Source organism: Esox lucius, chromosome 17, assembly GCF_011004845.1.
Source record: "Esox lucius isolate fEsoLuc1 chromosome 17, fEsoLuc1.pri, whole genome shotgun sequence".
NCBI lineage: Eukaryota > Metazoa > Chordata > Actinopteri > Esociformes > Esocidae > Esox > Esox lucius.
In genome coordinates, this window is record NC_047585.1 from 23,941,773 (window position 1) to 23,959,423 (window position 17,651).

At 40.6% G+C, this 17,651-nt stretch overlaps 1 protein-coding gene and 1 pseudogene across 1 annotated transcript; one reads left to right on the top strand and one right to left on the bottom strand.

Annotated features, from left to right (window-relative positions):
- The first annotated feature begins 12,390 nt into the window (after positions 1-12,390).
- LOC105017262 lies at positions 12,391-13,263 on the top strand (annotated as a pseudogene).
- A 1,999-nt stretch (positions 13,264-15,262) lies between these two features.
- Positions 15,263-16,550, bottom strand: her15.1 (hairy and enhancer of split-related 15, tandem duplicate 1). The gene is made up of 2 exons (XM_010881696.3): positions 16,459-16,550; positions 15,263-16,347 (listed from the first exon to the last, which is right to left on the bottom strand). Exons 1-2 carry the CDS (start codon positions 16,519-16,521, stop codon positions 15,946-15,948), a joined length of 465 nt encoding a protein of 154 aa, XP_010879998.2. The 5' UTR covers positions 16,522-16,550; the 3' UTR covers positions 15,263-15,945.
- Between the last annotated feature and the right edge of the window lie 1,101 nt (positions 16,551-17,651).

The window sequence follows — 17,651 nt, forward strand, 5'->3', positions numbered from 1 at the left end:
CTGGTAAAGTGTATTACTGGCTAATACGCTGTTAAACGGCCAGTGGCAAACGCCATACATAGACACTATTTGTGGTGGAGGTAATCTTAGTAAGAAACGTTAGTCAGTTTAACTGTATCAGTGTCATTCACGATTGGCCAATTAACTATTAAAACGGCCAGTGGCAAAAGAGGATTTGTTCAGGATAGAGACAAGAGTATATACCATAGACTGTATATATAATGGACGACGCCCTTTCGCTCTTTTCCATTGGTGAAAAATGAAGCCACCAGTGTCCTGATACGGCGCTGACATCTTGGATTTGCGTCTGCGCAGATAGCGATCTTGGGACCAGTTCTGCGCAGTAGTTATGCGCAGTAGCGAGAAGGAAGTAAAGCCGTAAAGCCGCGAAATCAACGGCCCCTCCCCTGTGCCCCGCCCTCACTCTCCCTCGCAGAATGCGCATACCGTAATCAATCGCAAGTCCAAGTACAGTACAACCTTTGCTTGTTAAACCTAGACGATATGTTATAGCCTAACTTACATCATGTTTAACCTTAATTTAGAATAGGCCTAATACAAAAATAATTGGTAACTTCTAGCTAACGATCACCTGCTAGCTATTTACATGGCTATTAACGAAGCTTGTTGTCTTTTAGCTAACGTTAGCTAGCCCATTACATTTATTTACTAATTAAATAGCTTATAAATGTAACTTACCGAAAAAAATTCAAAGATCGATTGGAAATGCCAGATCGGTTAGCACGATGTACTGCAGAACAACTCATTATGTCCGTGTGAAATTATATCAATTATAGAAATTTAGAGATTAAATGTAAAGTTCCAATCTCCTCAGTCCTCCGAAGATTCAGTGGCTCCTCGGCTCAGATAGCTGTCAATCACAGCTGTGAATCATGACGTCACACCACCGTTTTTAGAGCATTAAATAACTAACTAAAAACAAACTTATTTTAAAAACAAACTCTTGAATTTACATTAGCGTGATACAAACTACAGTAAATGACAGAAACCAGCTTCGGAAAAAATATATTTGAAGGGTAATTTAATTGTTTAGTTGATCTCGCGTCCCATTGAATAACATGGGGAGGGCGGGGTTTATGACCTATACTGGGACCACTCACCAGGGGGCGATCGAGACGTTTTGGCTTCACTTTTCAGGGCTTGTGCGGCACGCTTGGTATATACTGACACGTGGCAAATACACAGCTCCTTGGTGTAGTGGTTAGGACACTGCCTTGAAACCAGGCGTGCATGGTTTCTTGTTTGTTGACCAATCAGACCAGATATTTTACCAATCCAACAGTTCTTTCAACACCAGCAGAGCTGTGCACAGACATTTTGGGAGGCAGGGGATCAAGCAAAAAAGGGCATGTGCTTAATCTGGAAAGAAGGTTATTGGCAGTATAACCACAAAAAGGGCACTTGCTAAATCTAAGAAAGAGGCAGGGTCTCAAGCTGTCTAGTTCACACTGTTGGTCACTGGCGTGCAAGGCAATAGGCCTAACACAAATGGACCAGAATCAAACACTGTATATAGGTAGTGCTCATGGGGGTTGTAGGGACATAATGTTACTCTCATTGCAATGAGACTACAGTTATTATTTATATATAAATAATATATAAAATATATATATATATATATATATATATATATATATATATATATATATATATATATATATATATATATATATACACACACAGGGGTTTTCCTGGCTCAAAATTAGGCAAAGGTGGTACCCCAACCCTCGCATTCTACCGAAATACTTTATATAATATGTGGCTATACACACTTGAAAGAGACAACTATTAAATATGCCTTATGTTAAGTCTGCCTTGTTGTCCATGTCCACGTGAGCAGCTAATGCACGCTGCAATGTTCTCGGTAATATCAACCAAAATATATAAGCAATATATTTATTCTTAACATAGACCTATAGCATGTTATTTAAAAATAAATATGAATTCACTCATCAGCTATATAGCAGCCAATATTATTGTTGTCTGTTTTAGTTGATATGCTATATTCTTGTTAATATAGACTTGCATAAAAACGAAACAGCTGTATATATTATCACGTTATTTTTTCCTCCATCCTTGCCTTGACGCCACATCGTTAATCTCCCTCTCTCTCGACTTCCTTCAGCTGTACTAAGCTCTGCCGCTGTCGCTGATCCAAAGTCTTATTCACGTTCATATATATCTTTCTTAGTGACTTATATATGTTAATTTATATATATTTTTTCACTGTATATTGCATATATAGCCCAATTTCTTTGGTGACAGTACACACCCTAATCTGATTATCTTTTCAGCAGTCATCTTCATCTCTTTTAAATAAATCGGTAATTGTAGGCTATACTAGAAGTCACCTGAAAAGTTTTAAAAAATGTATGCGGCTTGGATGTAGTTTGAGGTTATTAAGTTATATTGCTTGGGTGTAAAAGAAAACTAAGATCCACTTGTATTTCTGACGTTACTCATCGCCGCGATGTCAGGACCTGTGTGCCAGATTTCATTGACAGTACGGCTATTCTCCCGCACAAAATCACGTTTTACCATGCCACCACTCAGAGGCGGTGGAAGATTTTGGTTTGAGTTTTGAAAAATTGAAAAACCCTGTGTAAAGATATGGAATTCCACCCACCAAAGTGGCTAGAAAGAGTGACTGCGTTACCCGCCACAGCCGAATTCCACCCGCATTTGGCGGGTGGGCGGGTGCCAAATTTCAACCCCTGCTGGACAGGTATTTTAAGGACACTATCTTGATCATTCCGTTTAAACCTTCAGATTACCAGCAGGTCAAAGAATAAAGGTGGGAACAGGTGGGGTGTGCCAGAAACAGCAGGAGTCTTCAGGCAGAATCTAGATCACCAGGTCGTCCAGGTGGACTTCAAACAGGGCCGATTATGGTAGCTGTGGGTAAGGACAGTTTGAGTTGTCTGACAATATCTAGATTAACATAAACACTAAATTTACTTTGGACAGGGACAGCTTGGTGTCAGACCAGGTAGCCTGTAACATATGTCCCCCGGAGAGGCAACAGGTTACCAGAAACATTTAAGAGAGCTCACTTAAGATCCAACAGGATACCATATAAGACAAGATAAATTAAACCAGACATGACCGATTAACCCCAGACCTCTGGCACATAGACTATTGCAACGTACATACTGAGGACTGTGACATGGGCGGTGTCCTCAGTAAAAATCTAATCAAAATTATTATAAAAAGCCCTTTTTATATCAGCAGTTGTCACAAAGTTCTTTTGAAGATACTCAGCCTGAAATCCATAAGAGCAAGGAACAACATAGTTGATGAACAGTAGCTTGGAAAAACTCCCTAGTAGTGTCAAAACTTAAGAAGAAACCATATTTCAACAATAAGATTCCATAGATATTTTGTTAGCTCTGCATGGATCATGGCTGTCTCTGCATTATGTAAACAAGAAACCTTCAAGAAATTCCTACAGGAACAGCTGATTTTATGTAGCACCAAAGAGAATAGCTTTAGTTGATGTCAGGTGACGGCAAATTACCGTTGTACATGATTTGGAATGTGGAACATAGTTACAACCTGCAGAATAAAGGGTGTGCATACAAGGCATTGGCACACTTTGTTTCATTATAATTTTTCCAAGAAATGTTCCTTTTGTTTTTAATTTACACATTGTTGGTTAGAAGAAAGGTGAAAAAAGGTATGGCATGATGTGTCTTGATTTAAACAAAAGCTGCAATTTCAATAAGGGTGTGCTGACTTGTAATATCCACTATACCTTTCTGGGATTGGTGGGAATGGCTTGAAGTACATCCATAGAGTATATGCTTAGTCAAATCCAGACACCGTCTCATACAATTCAGGATGTTACATATAGTAGGTTACTTCAACACCAAGCTACATCTTCCCTGATATATCTCCTATGTTCGACACATGTGAACATGGTCTGGTGCCCCATGGTCTGGTCTGGAATCTTTGGATATATTGACATGGATCCACTGCTTATCTTTCAGGGTGTTTTGGAGGCTCTGGGAAGATTAATCATGAGTGGTCAAAGGCTGTTGTAGTGTCCTTTTAGCAAGTACATTCATTCTGATCTTTTGGGAAAGAAGTGTATGTTCCCTTGACAAAATAATGGCTCTGTGAATTAGCAAACAACCCTCATATGCTGTAGATAGAATTATGACTAGAATTATTAAGATGTCAAAATAATAAAACCACTAAACAGCTTAATATAAACATTCTATATTAAAGTGAATGATGCGCTTCCACTTTAATTTGGAGTCTGTGGAGCATGTCTACCCCCCTGTCCCCCGTCCCAGCTCCTGAGCAGTTTGAGTGAAAGGATGGGGGATGAGTCAGAAACAGGATAAAAGAAGGGCAGGGGTGGTTGGTTGGTGTTGTCTGCCAAGAAGAAGCTTCAGGGAAGAGTGTGAGAAAATGGTCTGAGAACAATCTTCTCACAAGTGTTTGTTAACTTTTTTATTTTAAAAATGTTTTAGAAATCCCTGTTTATTTATATAGCGAAGTTGCCTGTCAGGCTCACATATACATTGTTATGATGATCATGTAGTCTGTCTAACTGATCTGAACATTAGGCTGCTAATCTAGGGTTCACCGCTTTCACACAGCTTTGTGACTCCGTCTTCATCACACCCCACCCCTACACCTGATCCCCTGAGACATGACCATTGTCCCCCAGCATTAAGAACTTGAGCTCTCCCATTGGCTACAGACTGTGAGAAACTTCAACAAGCCCAAGACCCACATATTCATATGCAGATTTGGGACTATATATTAGAGAGAGGAAGCCACTTTACACAGAGATCTCTGCAACACCGATATCCAGCAATGGCACCAAGAGTCACAGCAATGATCTACTGAACAATGAAAAATGAATATCCGGACTCGTAACAAGGTAAATTGAGATAGCAAATTGCTTCATAATAATGTTTCTTGATAACAGTTAAAAGTAATTGTTACCCTTTTATCTCACATCTATCTTATTTCAGCACAATGTTAATAATGATTCCCTTTGACTTACAGCTAAGAAAGTCACTGGTGATGTTACACAGAGATTGTATCAACCACAAGATTGAGCAGCTTAAGTCTGCCCATCGATGTTCAACCAACATCATGACTCCATGCTGGAGAGTGCAGACATCCCGGATGATAGTTTGCCTTTTTAGACAACAGCTGCAGTACCAGGCAAAGAGATCCTTTTCCTAAACAAATTAAAGTCATCAGACTGCTGAGCCACTGTCAGAACCTGGAACCATCCCCGGCCTCAGCTGAGCTCATCAACCCAATACAGCATCAGCAGAGAAGAATCCAATCAACAGTGCCCTCTGGAGGCCATGATAGAGTCCTACAGAATGAAACGCTACTCTCAGTAGCCCAGGGGTATTCAACTCTAACCCAACAAGATAAGGAGACAGCAGGTTTTCTGTTCTACCTCATCATTAATTGCACCCATCTGATGTCCCAGGTTTAAATTAAGTCTCTGATTAAGGGTTTGAAATGAAAACATGAAGTGGAACTGGCTTTGAGGCCCAGAGTTGTTTAAGGAATAATGCCATGGACTCTTTGTAACATTGAGGAAGATTTTTCAGGACTTCATAATTTTTGCATTTGCATGAGTTAATTATATATATATTAACTAACTGCAATATATATACATGATTCACTCCTGCATATGTTTTTCAACCTTCAGTTGCACATATTTCTCTGTGGGAAACTTACAATAATTTATGAAATGGTGGTCTGTGACTTCCTAGTGAAAAGATTTGTAGAATAAGATAATTTGTACATTTACTTTTGATATTGATATTGAATAAGTACATTACACAACATGCACACCAGATTTCACAACGGCATTCACTTGAAAATGACATCTGCAGTTTAGACAGTTTAAGAGAATCCTCTAGAAACATGTGTACCTGTTTATGGAAGTAAAGTACCACATACCCTCACTTTCTGAGAAGGTCTTATCAAGTTTGAAAACATGTTTTCAAAATGAATGTACATCTTCCAATCAAGTCGATGCGAATAAAAACAATCATTGAAAACAAAAATTATGTATGTCTGATTTACTGCATTTTATTGAAATGCCAAATGTCTATAACATTTAACATGAATCATAAATGTATATGACAGTAATTCCTGATCATTTGTTGATTAAATGTAGTAGTCATTCATGTAAATAACAAGTAATAACTTAGTCATTAATGATTGTTGTTTCTACTAATTAATGTTGACAATTAATGGCTATGATGTCATACCTCAACAAAGTGACTGTATGCCCAAATAAGCATAAAAATGCATTCTGGGATTTTTGCCCACTGGCTGTGAAAAGTGTTCTCCCAAGCTGAAACAGGTACTTGAAAATTGTATACAATGTAATTTTGCACCAATATGTGCCCACTGTCATCCAAAATGCTTGCTTTCCGAATCACATGGCTGAGGTATTGTACTGATTCTTGTCATTGTTTACACATTTATATGCTAACATGGGAGCTCAGGGCAGGGGACTGGCAATGGAGCCTTGGTGCAGGGAAATGGCACTGGAGCCTTGATGCAGGGAAATGGCACTGGAGCCTTGATGCAGGGAAATGGCACTGGAGCCTTGATGCAGGGAAATGGCACTGGAGCCTTGATGCAGGGAACAGGCACTGGAGTATAGGTCCAGGGAAATAGCAATGGAGCCCTGGTATGGGGAACCGGCACTGGGAGTACCGGGCTGGGAACAGGAGGTCCAGCAGGTCTTCTCCTCCTCCAACATCCCCGGGACTCGATGCTGCAGGGGCTCATCCCAGAGCCCCCACGAGTGGAGAGGCAGGAGCCCCTCGCCGTCCTCTAGGTGCTCCTGCTCCCTTGACCTAAGAAGCTGTTCAACGAGCCCCCACTGGTCTGGCGGCAGGGACACCAACTCCCCTCCCTCACACAGGACCCACAGCCACCCCAAACATTTTTTATGGGGGGTCTCCAGAGCTGCCCACTGCTTCTCCGAAGAATTGCCAGGGTCGATGTTATTCTTCCAACTCATGGATCCCACTCTGCGGGTGTCCCGCGCCGGAGCCACAAAGCTGTTGCGTCAACAAGTCAAGGGCAACCCTACGACCTATGAAATCGGTCCCTGGTGTCCTCCTACATCAGCTGATGGAGCAGAGTGCTCTTCTCCGTGCTCCCAGATACGCCGCCGTAGGGGTCCTCACCCGAAACGGAAGGCTGTTGCAGCTCAGTGTCGTTCAGCTGCTGTGTCCTTTATTGAGGTGGGTGGCTTGTAGGAGGCCTCTAGGCATCTCTGCGCTACTGTTTTGGTTGGCCCCAATTGGAGGCAGATGCGCCACACTGCCTCTAACTGGGGACCCTATTTAAGTTGCCCTTTGAGTTCTTTAGTTGGTGGATCTTTGTTTGTATTGTTTTTGCACTCAGTTGTGCCTCTCTTTTTGTTATTTTTTGCATTATAATATAGTTTTTCTGAATTTATAAAACACCAGTCCCCATTCTCTGAACCAAATTCTCAGTGGCCTAAACCGATCAGGTAGTTAGACACCATTAGCAAATTGCATTCACTGTTTGCAAAACTCTAAACATATTCTCACTCACTAAATCACATTTCACAATGTATTGCAAAATGGTAAACACGGGAGGCAAAAGTTTACAGTGACTCAAAATAGTTCACACGGGTCTGAAGCAGAGGGGAAGAGTATGTGTCAGAGGTGGTGGACAAGGAGGAAGTGTATGTATCCAGTTTTTTCCAATCGCTAACACACTAAAATGACATGCACAGCACAATTATTTAAACTGACACACAGAGAGCAAAACCTCTTCTCAAGTCTCCAAAAGTCTAAACACATTTTCTGCTTTACACACATTTTGCAATTCAAAATGGCCCTGTTTAATGCACTGAACATGGTTCTCTGCATAAGACACAACAATCTGACATAAAGTCATTTCAAAACACTGCCATTCAAAATGACACTACATGAGCTAATTGGCCAATACATCTGCAACCCGGCCAAACACCTCAATGGTGAATTGTTACCACTTCAATCAGGTAGTAAGCACTATGAAAAGACCACGGGTGAGCACCTTTTTTTTTTTACAACAACAATGGAAGATGGAGGGTGAGAATGAGAGGTGGATGAAGAGTGAGAGGTAGGGGTAGATCTGGTAAAGGAGTTCATGGCCAAAGAAGACAATAACTTTCAGAGAAATCAGAGCAACCTTAATTGATCATGTCATCAACCATGGGCTGACAATGCAAGAGGCTGGACAGAGAGTGCAGCCCAACTTGAGCTGTTTTACTGTCGCCTGTGTCATCTGGACAGTCCAGGTATGTAACCAACATTTCTTTCCCATTATGTAGTACACCCCATGTCATAGTGTACCAGTTGAGTGACACCTGTTTACTTCATGAATGGCTGATGTTATACACTAACTACACAAGTTTCCTGTACAATGTACTCTACTGTGGGGGAAATATCATTAGGCTGCATTGTCCAAGCCCTATATTTTAGGCCTGAAAGATGCAACCATGGTGGAGGAAGGGGCCACATGTTCACCGGGGTACAGGAAGCTGCCATGGTAAACTTGGTTTTGGAAAATAATGAAATCATATTACGAGAAATTCAAAGCCACATCATCCAAGATAACACCATATTCAACAACATTCAATGAGTCAGTCTGTCCATATTGGCTTGCATTCTCAAGCAAAACCAAATCAGAATGAAACAACTTTATAAGGTGCCGTTTGAGAGAAACTCTCAAAGAAACAAAAAGGTCAGACGAGCATATGTGGATGTAAGTACAATCGTGTCTGCAGTACACTACACACATTGTTTCCCAGTGTACAGGATAACACCATATTGACTGCAGTACACTACACACATTGTTTCCCAGTGTACTGGATAACACCATACTGACTGCAGTACACTACACACAACATTGTTTCCCAGTGAACAATCTGAGGAACATATATACTGGGGGGAATGATTAGAATGAGGACCAGGTGCACTAAACAAGACAACAGGTGAAATGAATGAATGAGATGGGCAGTGGTGTTAGAAGACCGGTGACGTCGACCGCTGGAGCCTGTCTGCTGCAGGGGGAGGAGAGGCAGCAGAGGGTGCAGTCGTCACAGTGGATCAGGACTCAGCACACTCCTCAGGCCATACTCAGCACAAAGAATCTCTCACTGACTCTGATTTTGCAGTTGCACAACATTTATGAGTTTATTGAAATGTGCTTTTCATTTAGAGTGTTCTTTGATCATTGGGCTTTGGCAGTGGACTACTGTATTTTTATGCCACTGCTGAATATACAGACATTCAATACTGTATTACTTGCAGTACTTACATTATTCAATATATTCACTGAACTAAGTTGTGATTATTATACTTTTTTATTGCAAAATGTGTTAACTATTTACAATTATTTAAAAAAAATCTATAACTACATGACCTGGGTGCTGTGTTCTCCGTTTTTTTATGTAGTGTACTGAATGCTCTGTAGTGTTTATATATTAACTGGCTGTGTGTATGATCTGAAAGCATTGTTTGATTTTGAGAACAGATGGAATGGTTTTGAGGTGAGTGTTTGATTTTGACAGAAGAGTCAGGGGTTTTGTGAATGTAGTTTGAAGATTTGGATCGGTGTCTAACGTTTTGAGAAAATGGGTGAAGGTTTCAAGAAATGCAATTGTAAAAAACTGTAAAAGGATGTTTCCCTTTACTCGCTCTGTGCCTCAGTCCTGCCTACCTATGACTGTGACAGCTTTGTAGAAAAAGCTACACTGTCTTCAGAAAATATTCAGACCCTATTCACTTTCTCCACATTTTATTGTGTAACAGACATAATCTATCATTGATTGATCATTGAATTGTTTTTTTTTATTATGAAGGGATCTTGGTCATTGAGGTGACCAAGGACCCAATGACCATTCTAATAGAGCTTCAGAATTTCCATGCACAGATGAAGCACATGCCAGAAGGACAACCATCTCTGCTGCACAAAGTTGGCAAGCTCAAGGTAGTGGCGCCACCAAGTGGCTCAGGCAAGCATGTCCTGCTGACAACCCCCTCTAGAATCCTCTCAATTCCAAAAGTGTTTTGCAAGGATGTTAGCATAATACAACCCCTTTTCCACAGTCAAAATGCAAAACCAGAACCTGGAATCACATTCCATCAAAGCAGGTCCAGCAGTGTCCACCAATGGTGAACAAGGACAATTCCTCAGTGGACGCTGAGCTCGCTGGGAGTCAGCACTCTATTCTGGAAGTTAATGCCCCCTACATTAATGGCTGAAGCGCCAGTCTCCTCCAGAATCAGTAAGTTTGTACTGTACCCATAACAGAATCAGAGGATGACTGCTAGAGTTTGTATAATACTCCAAGAGAGAAATGGGACTTTGCCGATTTACAGATCCTCTATGGGATTTTATGTGTATTTTAGGTACAAATGTATGTTCAAAACCTCTGCAATACATCGGCTATTTCAGTCAGTAATAATATGTGCATTGACATCTGTTCTTCTTGATGGCTGAGTGCATTGTGCTGTACACTAGAGTAGTCATCATCCCTGAAATATCAAGCCTGGTCTGACGCAAGTCCGCTTAGACGAGGTCTGAGCACAGGCCTGGTCCGATGTCACAGAAACAAATGAGACTGGCCCAGAAAAAAGCCTGATAACCAAAAGATCATGGTGTTGTTACAGTGTGTGCACAACATTTAAGTTGACAACTCACACTGGTGTTTAAAAACATCATGCAGATTTTGAGTAGGCTATTGATTTAATAATAATTATTTTATTTATTTGAACTCACACATATCATCGTCTGTCTGTGGCCTGTATTTGATTTGTACTGTGCTATAATTATCTTATATTTAGGGTTGTTTCTATATTCTTCCAAACGGATCAAACGAGACAGTGAACCAGGCTAGTCTGGCCAGCCCGCGATTAGAAGGGACAAATATTTCTGTGCTTGCTTGATTCGAACCTGGGTCTCCCATGGGAGAAGCTGTGTTTTTCATCCCCTACACCACAAAACTATACATATGCCATGTGTCGATATAGTGTCTCAACATTAGATAATTTTGTCACGCATTAACATCACGCCAAGTTTGACTATTTCGCTAGAGACCATTTAGCATTGTGTTAAACTGACTAACGTCTCTTATTAATATTACTTCCACCACAAATAGCATATATGAAATGTATGGCTTTAGCCAGCGGCTGTTATAACAGCTTATTAGCCAGTAATAGATTTATTAGTATCTACTAACTTACTACTTTGTATAGTCATAAGAACTGAGCAATTGCTAGCGGGACTGAAGATTAAATGTACACTGCCAAAACTATTTCGTTTCAAGGCACAACAACGCTAGTTTTTCTTTCATTCGTGAATGACACTGATACAATTCATATCAATATAGGTGACGATAACTGACTTTTCCTTCAAGTGAAAATATGATAGAATGTGGAAACCCCTCCTCTTTTACTGCCCAAGGGGTTGTAATCTAGCCTATATTAACCCAAAAAGCATGCCCGGATGCGTACTTCAACCACCAGAAATTATCGTTAATTAACCGAAAACATTTTTATTTTAGGCTTACTATAAACGTAGCTACTGAAGGTTGTATCCAGCAAAGTCTTTCTCTATCCTGAACAAATCCTAATGCATAAATTGTTTTGTGCTATTTCATTTCATGGCACAACAATGTTCATTTTTCTTTCATTCGTGAATGACATTGATACAATAACTAAATAAAGGTGACGATAACTGATCTTTTTGGTTTCAACAACAAGCCAACACAATACACTTTTCTTCACATCGCAATACACGGAAGGAAGGGGCAATATCCACAAGTACGCTGAATGAACCTGTTGGATGAAAAGCCTTGAGTAATCCACATCCTCCCTCCGAGGAAGTATCTGCAGTCATGAGAAGGTATCTGCAGTCATGAGAAGGAATTTCAGTTATATGCTTTTCTGGGTCTGTGAGTATCCATAGCAAAATGACATTTTGGTGTTAGCTGATGTTAGCAAGCTACTTATCTCTCTAAACTCTGACATAGCCATTTGCTCTGCCATTATTCCTTATCAAATCTACCAACCCAGAATTGATCAAGAATAGAGAATGTTCTCAGGTAACAAAAAGTGTAACAACTTGCTTCTGATAAATCAGATATCTGCAGATCCGTCCCTCTGTTAAGGTCAGTTAACCATGAGATAATTGATACCTCTCCCATTGTTGTGTCCGCCTCGCCCACTGGCCTCGGAGTGTGGGAAAGCTAATCCAGCCTGGGACTCATGGCTTTGTAATGCTAATGCCCTCCTATAAATAGGGGAGTGGGCTCCTCTCTAAAATCACAACTCATTTGGCTTCCTCAGAGAAGCACACGCTTTCGCTCTGCCATAATGGCTACTACCCACACCAGAGTCTCTGAAAAGACCAGGCTCTCTACTAAAGACATGCATAAAGTAAATATTATTGCCAACACAGCGTCCTTTTCGTCATGATTTAAATATAAAGGATATAGAATTAACTTAACGCCCTCTTTTCTTTATCAGCTAAGAAAACCTGTCATGGAGAAGATGCGTAGAGACCGCATCAACACCTGCATCGAGCAGCTCAAGACCCTGCTGGAGAGAGTTCCACAAGCAGGACCCCAACACCAAGCTGGAGAAGGCCGACATTCTGGAGATGACCGTGGTGTTCCTTAAGCAGCAGCTGCATCCTCAGAGCCCAGTTCCTCAGAGGGCTCACAGTGAGGGATACTCCTTTTGCTGGAGGGAGACACTTCACTTCCTGTCTTCCAGCTCCATCGAGGACATAACACTCCAGAACCTCCAAAAAACAAGTCAGCATGTCAGCCCATCCTCTCCGCTCTTGTTCCAACTCAAGCACCACCACATGAGCCAAGTGAAGGAGGCCACTAATGATGACAAATCAGTCTGGAGGCCTTAATAAAACCACAGCATAGTGACTGTCTATCTCACAAACTGTCTGGTTGTTAAAATGTATTTGTCTAAATTAGAGAAGCGTAGGGAATCGTTTTTTTCTTATCAGAACTTTCTGCAAACTGCCATATGACTCCTATGGACTCTAGTATTCATAATTAATATATAATGAATTGCATTGAAAATGTAAAAATATTTATTAATGGCTTATTTTGACATGTTTAAGTGTTTTCTTAAAAGTGAAATTAGGTTTGTTCCTTTTGTAAAGGAAAATATTCTAGGTTATATCATGTACATTGAAACATATTCGTTGACACTTCATATTTTCACATTGTTGACATTCAACTTAAACTGCTTTCACATGTAGAATCATACTAAAATAAAAATTATATTAACAATGCACAATGATACTAGTTCATGATTATTTAAGTCTCTCACACTCTTTCTTTCTCTTTTAGTACTTTTTCTATTCCATCTGTCACAGTCTCACCCACACAAATGTATTCTTAATCTCAATCTACTCGCATCACGGGTCTAATGAGATTTCTAATGAAATTGCACTCTTTCGTTAATATCTGTACATTATTAACCTCAAATTAAACATGAGTATTGGTGCAAACACGTGCCTGTGTGCGTGTGTGCGCGTGTGTGTGTTCAACGTGCCTGGGCTAGCTCGGGTTTCATCAAACAGCTGGTGAGCAGGGCTGCTGCCTGCCTGCAAGGCTGTGAGACTGTGTGTCTCCCCGGTGTGGGGCCTGCTTCCCTTCAGCTTTCCCACACTCCCGTTTCATTCTCCCCTTTCATCACAGGGACAAAGGAAGTGTGCCACGCTTAATTATCCTCTATGCATGGTGGTGAGAATCATGATCCCCCTTCACTGACTGCCCCTACCCTTCAAATCTGTCCCTGAGGGCCGAAACTGCGCATTCGTCTGCAGTGTTCTCAGAATTTTTTTTGTTTGTTTTTTACAGCATTGTGGACATGCAGAGATGCACAGAGGGAATTTGAATCATGTATTACATTTGTGGAGTGTGAAATCAGTATAGAAAAATTAACAGAATTTGTGCACATCACGGATCTATGTATTTCATGTATTATTTAATAATATTATAACTGCTTTAGACTAAAATGTATTTTTTATTTGTAAATTCTACCATTTGTGCCATTGCATTTATATGTTTTTAATGGTATGAAAAAACAGTTCTGAATGGACTTATTGGAAAACTGGCATTTCATTTCTTTGAGTGGTAAGCTTTGCTTTGAAGAGGTCTCTGTATGACAGCATGGGCTTATGCTGGCTGTCAGAGGTGATAGTGTAGTGTCTTGGGAAACTAATGTTATCTGACTGAAAAGCAGGTGTCAGTCTATAGGGCAGGTTTTGTCCCAGGTAATAGATTCAAGTTTACACACCTTGAGCAAACACAAACTCACACACACACACGTTTATTTGTCTATCCTGGTGGGAACCTGAAACCCCCAAATCCATGTTCCCTATACCTAACCCTAAAACCTAATCCTAACTGTAATCTTAACCATTATGCCAAAATTGAACCTAGATCTAATGCCGACCCATAACCCAGAATTCCTAAACCTAAGAGTAACCTAAATTCTACCACTATTTATGTTTTTACCTAAACCTAACCCCTAAGGCTGAAATCTCATTTTCCCTCGAGGGGACCTGTCAAAAAACCACACATACACACACACGTACACACACACACATATTCCCAAAGTCATTGCTGTTATCTGTTATCCCAGTCAGTACTATTATTGGTTGAGATGTGTGGGAACGTAGGGTGATTAATAGACCCATGTGGTTAGATGCCTGTCCTGTGGTACACACTAAGCCTTCTCACTGATTATTGATTCTTAACCTCTAAAATGGTCAATATGTCCTGTTCAATACAAGCGTTTCCACAACCAACACCTACTTTAACTCTATGTCTCAGCACAAAATGCACAGTCAATATAAAGTCATCACCAAATTAAGCAACTATATTTGGGAAGACAGCTATTTTTAACATCTCACAAGAGAAGACATGCAATGCAGAAGTCAACATTAATGTCTATGTAATAAATGTCTATGTAAGGCTAGATAATAAATTCTATTAGTAAATTAAGAACATGCATCATAGGTTTTGGGAGGTTTTACAGCAATTTACTTAACATGAATACAGTTTGTATTTGTTTATTTGTTGAATTATTACTATTATATAATCATCTCAGCCTTCTGTTCTTTATTCATGGATCAGAAGTTGACACATTTCCTTACCAGCCTGTTTACATTGCCTGCTGTTCCCTATTAATTTCCACTTCTGTTAATATCATTTTGATATTCCATATAATGTTTATGTGATAATATCATCCCCTGGTCCACTGAAAACACGCACAAAGTATGATTAATTTCCTAAATATTTATTGGAATCCGATTGAGATTTTCACTTTACTAAGTGAGAATGAAACACACAGTGTCAATAATACATGTTACATCACAACAGGGATGACATTGAAACAAAACATTTGGAAAAGCTTTTACAAAAGGCTGATCAATGCATTTGTAAATATACAACAGTATAATAGTGTTAAAGGTTTTAGTTGACCAAGCACCCATGTAGGATATAGATATAACCTTTACAATTCATCTTCATAGAAAATTCATAACAAAAGAGAACACATTGGTGCATCAAATGAGCACAAAATACCTCCATACATAACCACACAAGTAAAACATTGAACATGTTTACATTGACAATTTAGTCATTTAGCAGCTGCTCTTATGAAGAGCCACTTACAAACCTATTCTTCAATATGAAGTAATACCAATATATTTTTCACTCAGCGAGCAATTAATCAGTAGAGTTCCTTTCATATATGACAAGAAAAGAATCATCATTTCAATACAACATTTGGAAATAGATTTCCTACAGCAAGAAAGATGGCAAACACCCATCCAGTTTGTGAGATAGACAGCCCCTACGCTGCGATTTTACCAAGGCCTCCAAACTGATTTTTGACCACAAATGGCCTGCTTCACTGGGCCTTGGCTTTGATGTTGGTGTCGGGAGGAGAGCGGAGAGGATGGGCTGACATGCTGACTTGTTTTTTGGAGGTTCTGGAGTGTTATGTCCTCGATGGAGCTGGAAGACAGGAAGTGAAGTGTCTCCCTCCAGCAAAAGGAGTATCCCTCACTGTGAGCCCTCTGAGGAACTGGGCTCTGAGGATGCAGCTGCTGCTTAAGGAACACCACGGTCATCTCCAGAATGTCAGCCTTCTCCAGCTTGGTGTTGGGGTCCTGCTTGTGGAACTCTCTCTCCAGCAGGGTCTTGAGCTGCTCGATGCAGGTGTTGATGCGGTCTCTACGCATCTTCTCCACAACAGGTTTTCTTAGCTGATAAAGAAAAGAGGGCATTTAGTTAGGTTTATGTCCTTTAAGATCAAACCATGAAGAAATCATTACGTATAACTGAAAACAGAAAAATGCATCGGAAATAATACTTACTTTATGCTTGTCTTTAGTAGAGAGCATGGTATTGCCAGAGTCTCTGGTGTAGGTAGGAGCCATTCTGATTGAAAGTGTGTGCTTCTCTGAGGAAGGCAAGTGAGTTGTGATTTTAGAGAGGAGCCCACTCCCCTATTTATAGGAGGGCATTAGCATTACAAAGCCATGAGTCCCAGGCTGGATTAGCTTTCCCACACTCCGAGGCCAGTGGGCGAGGCGGACACAACAATGGGAGAGGTATCAATTATCTCATGGTTAACTGACCTTAACAGAGGGACGGATCTGCAGATATCAGCAGCACAAACTGATCACAAGCAGGTCGTTACACTTTTATTACCTGGGAACATTCCCTATCAAGTCTCCGCAGATGGCAGCTGGCTCAGACGGTAGACTTGATAAAGGGCCCCTTAAGGCATATATAGAAATGTTTTCACAATTTCTGCAGAAATAAATGTTAACTTATGAAGACGAAAATGAATTCATTCAGAACAACAAAGTGAATTATTTCAAATGAATCAAATAAAAATTCAAAGAAGTACTGCAATTCTGCCAGAGTACAGTAATTCTGAAATACATTCATTTAATAATTTCTTTCTGCTGAATGTTTATGTTCAGCATGCCCTGTCTTTCACACTTTCCAACAGAAAGCCTAGAAGGTACAAAAGGAGATAAGGGGGAGAGAAACATTCCCATTGTAGATGTCAATTAAACACAATTATCTAGCACCCTCTGGGAAGGCACACTTCTTTTGTTCAACACCTCTCCCCCCTTCACTCAGCCCCCACAGAGAATATGTAATAAATGGGAAAGAGAGTGTGGGAAAGCAGGACAAGATCCTACTCACACATCCTCCAGTCAATACAGCCGCCCCCCACTATGACTCCATCCTCCACCCCCTCACCCCCCCTCCCTCCAGAGACAACCTTTCAACCCGCTGCCCAGATCAGAGGCACCGCTGAGCCAAGGGCGCGTGTGTTCCACCCTCCCCAACTTCATTCACATGGCCTGGGCTGTGTGCACACTTACCAGTTAGTGCACCTAATGCTGATCGCACCTCTCTTCCTCTCATCTCCTCTGGCCTCTTGTGTTGAAATAAATCAGAAATGTAACCTGCACCCACCAAAGACAGTGAACGTCACACTGGCAGAGCCAAATTGCTAAATCATGTTCTTCTATCAGTTGAAAATGAGTCA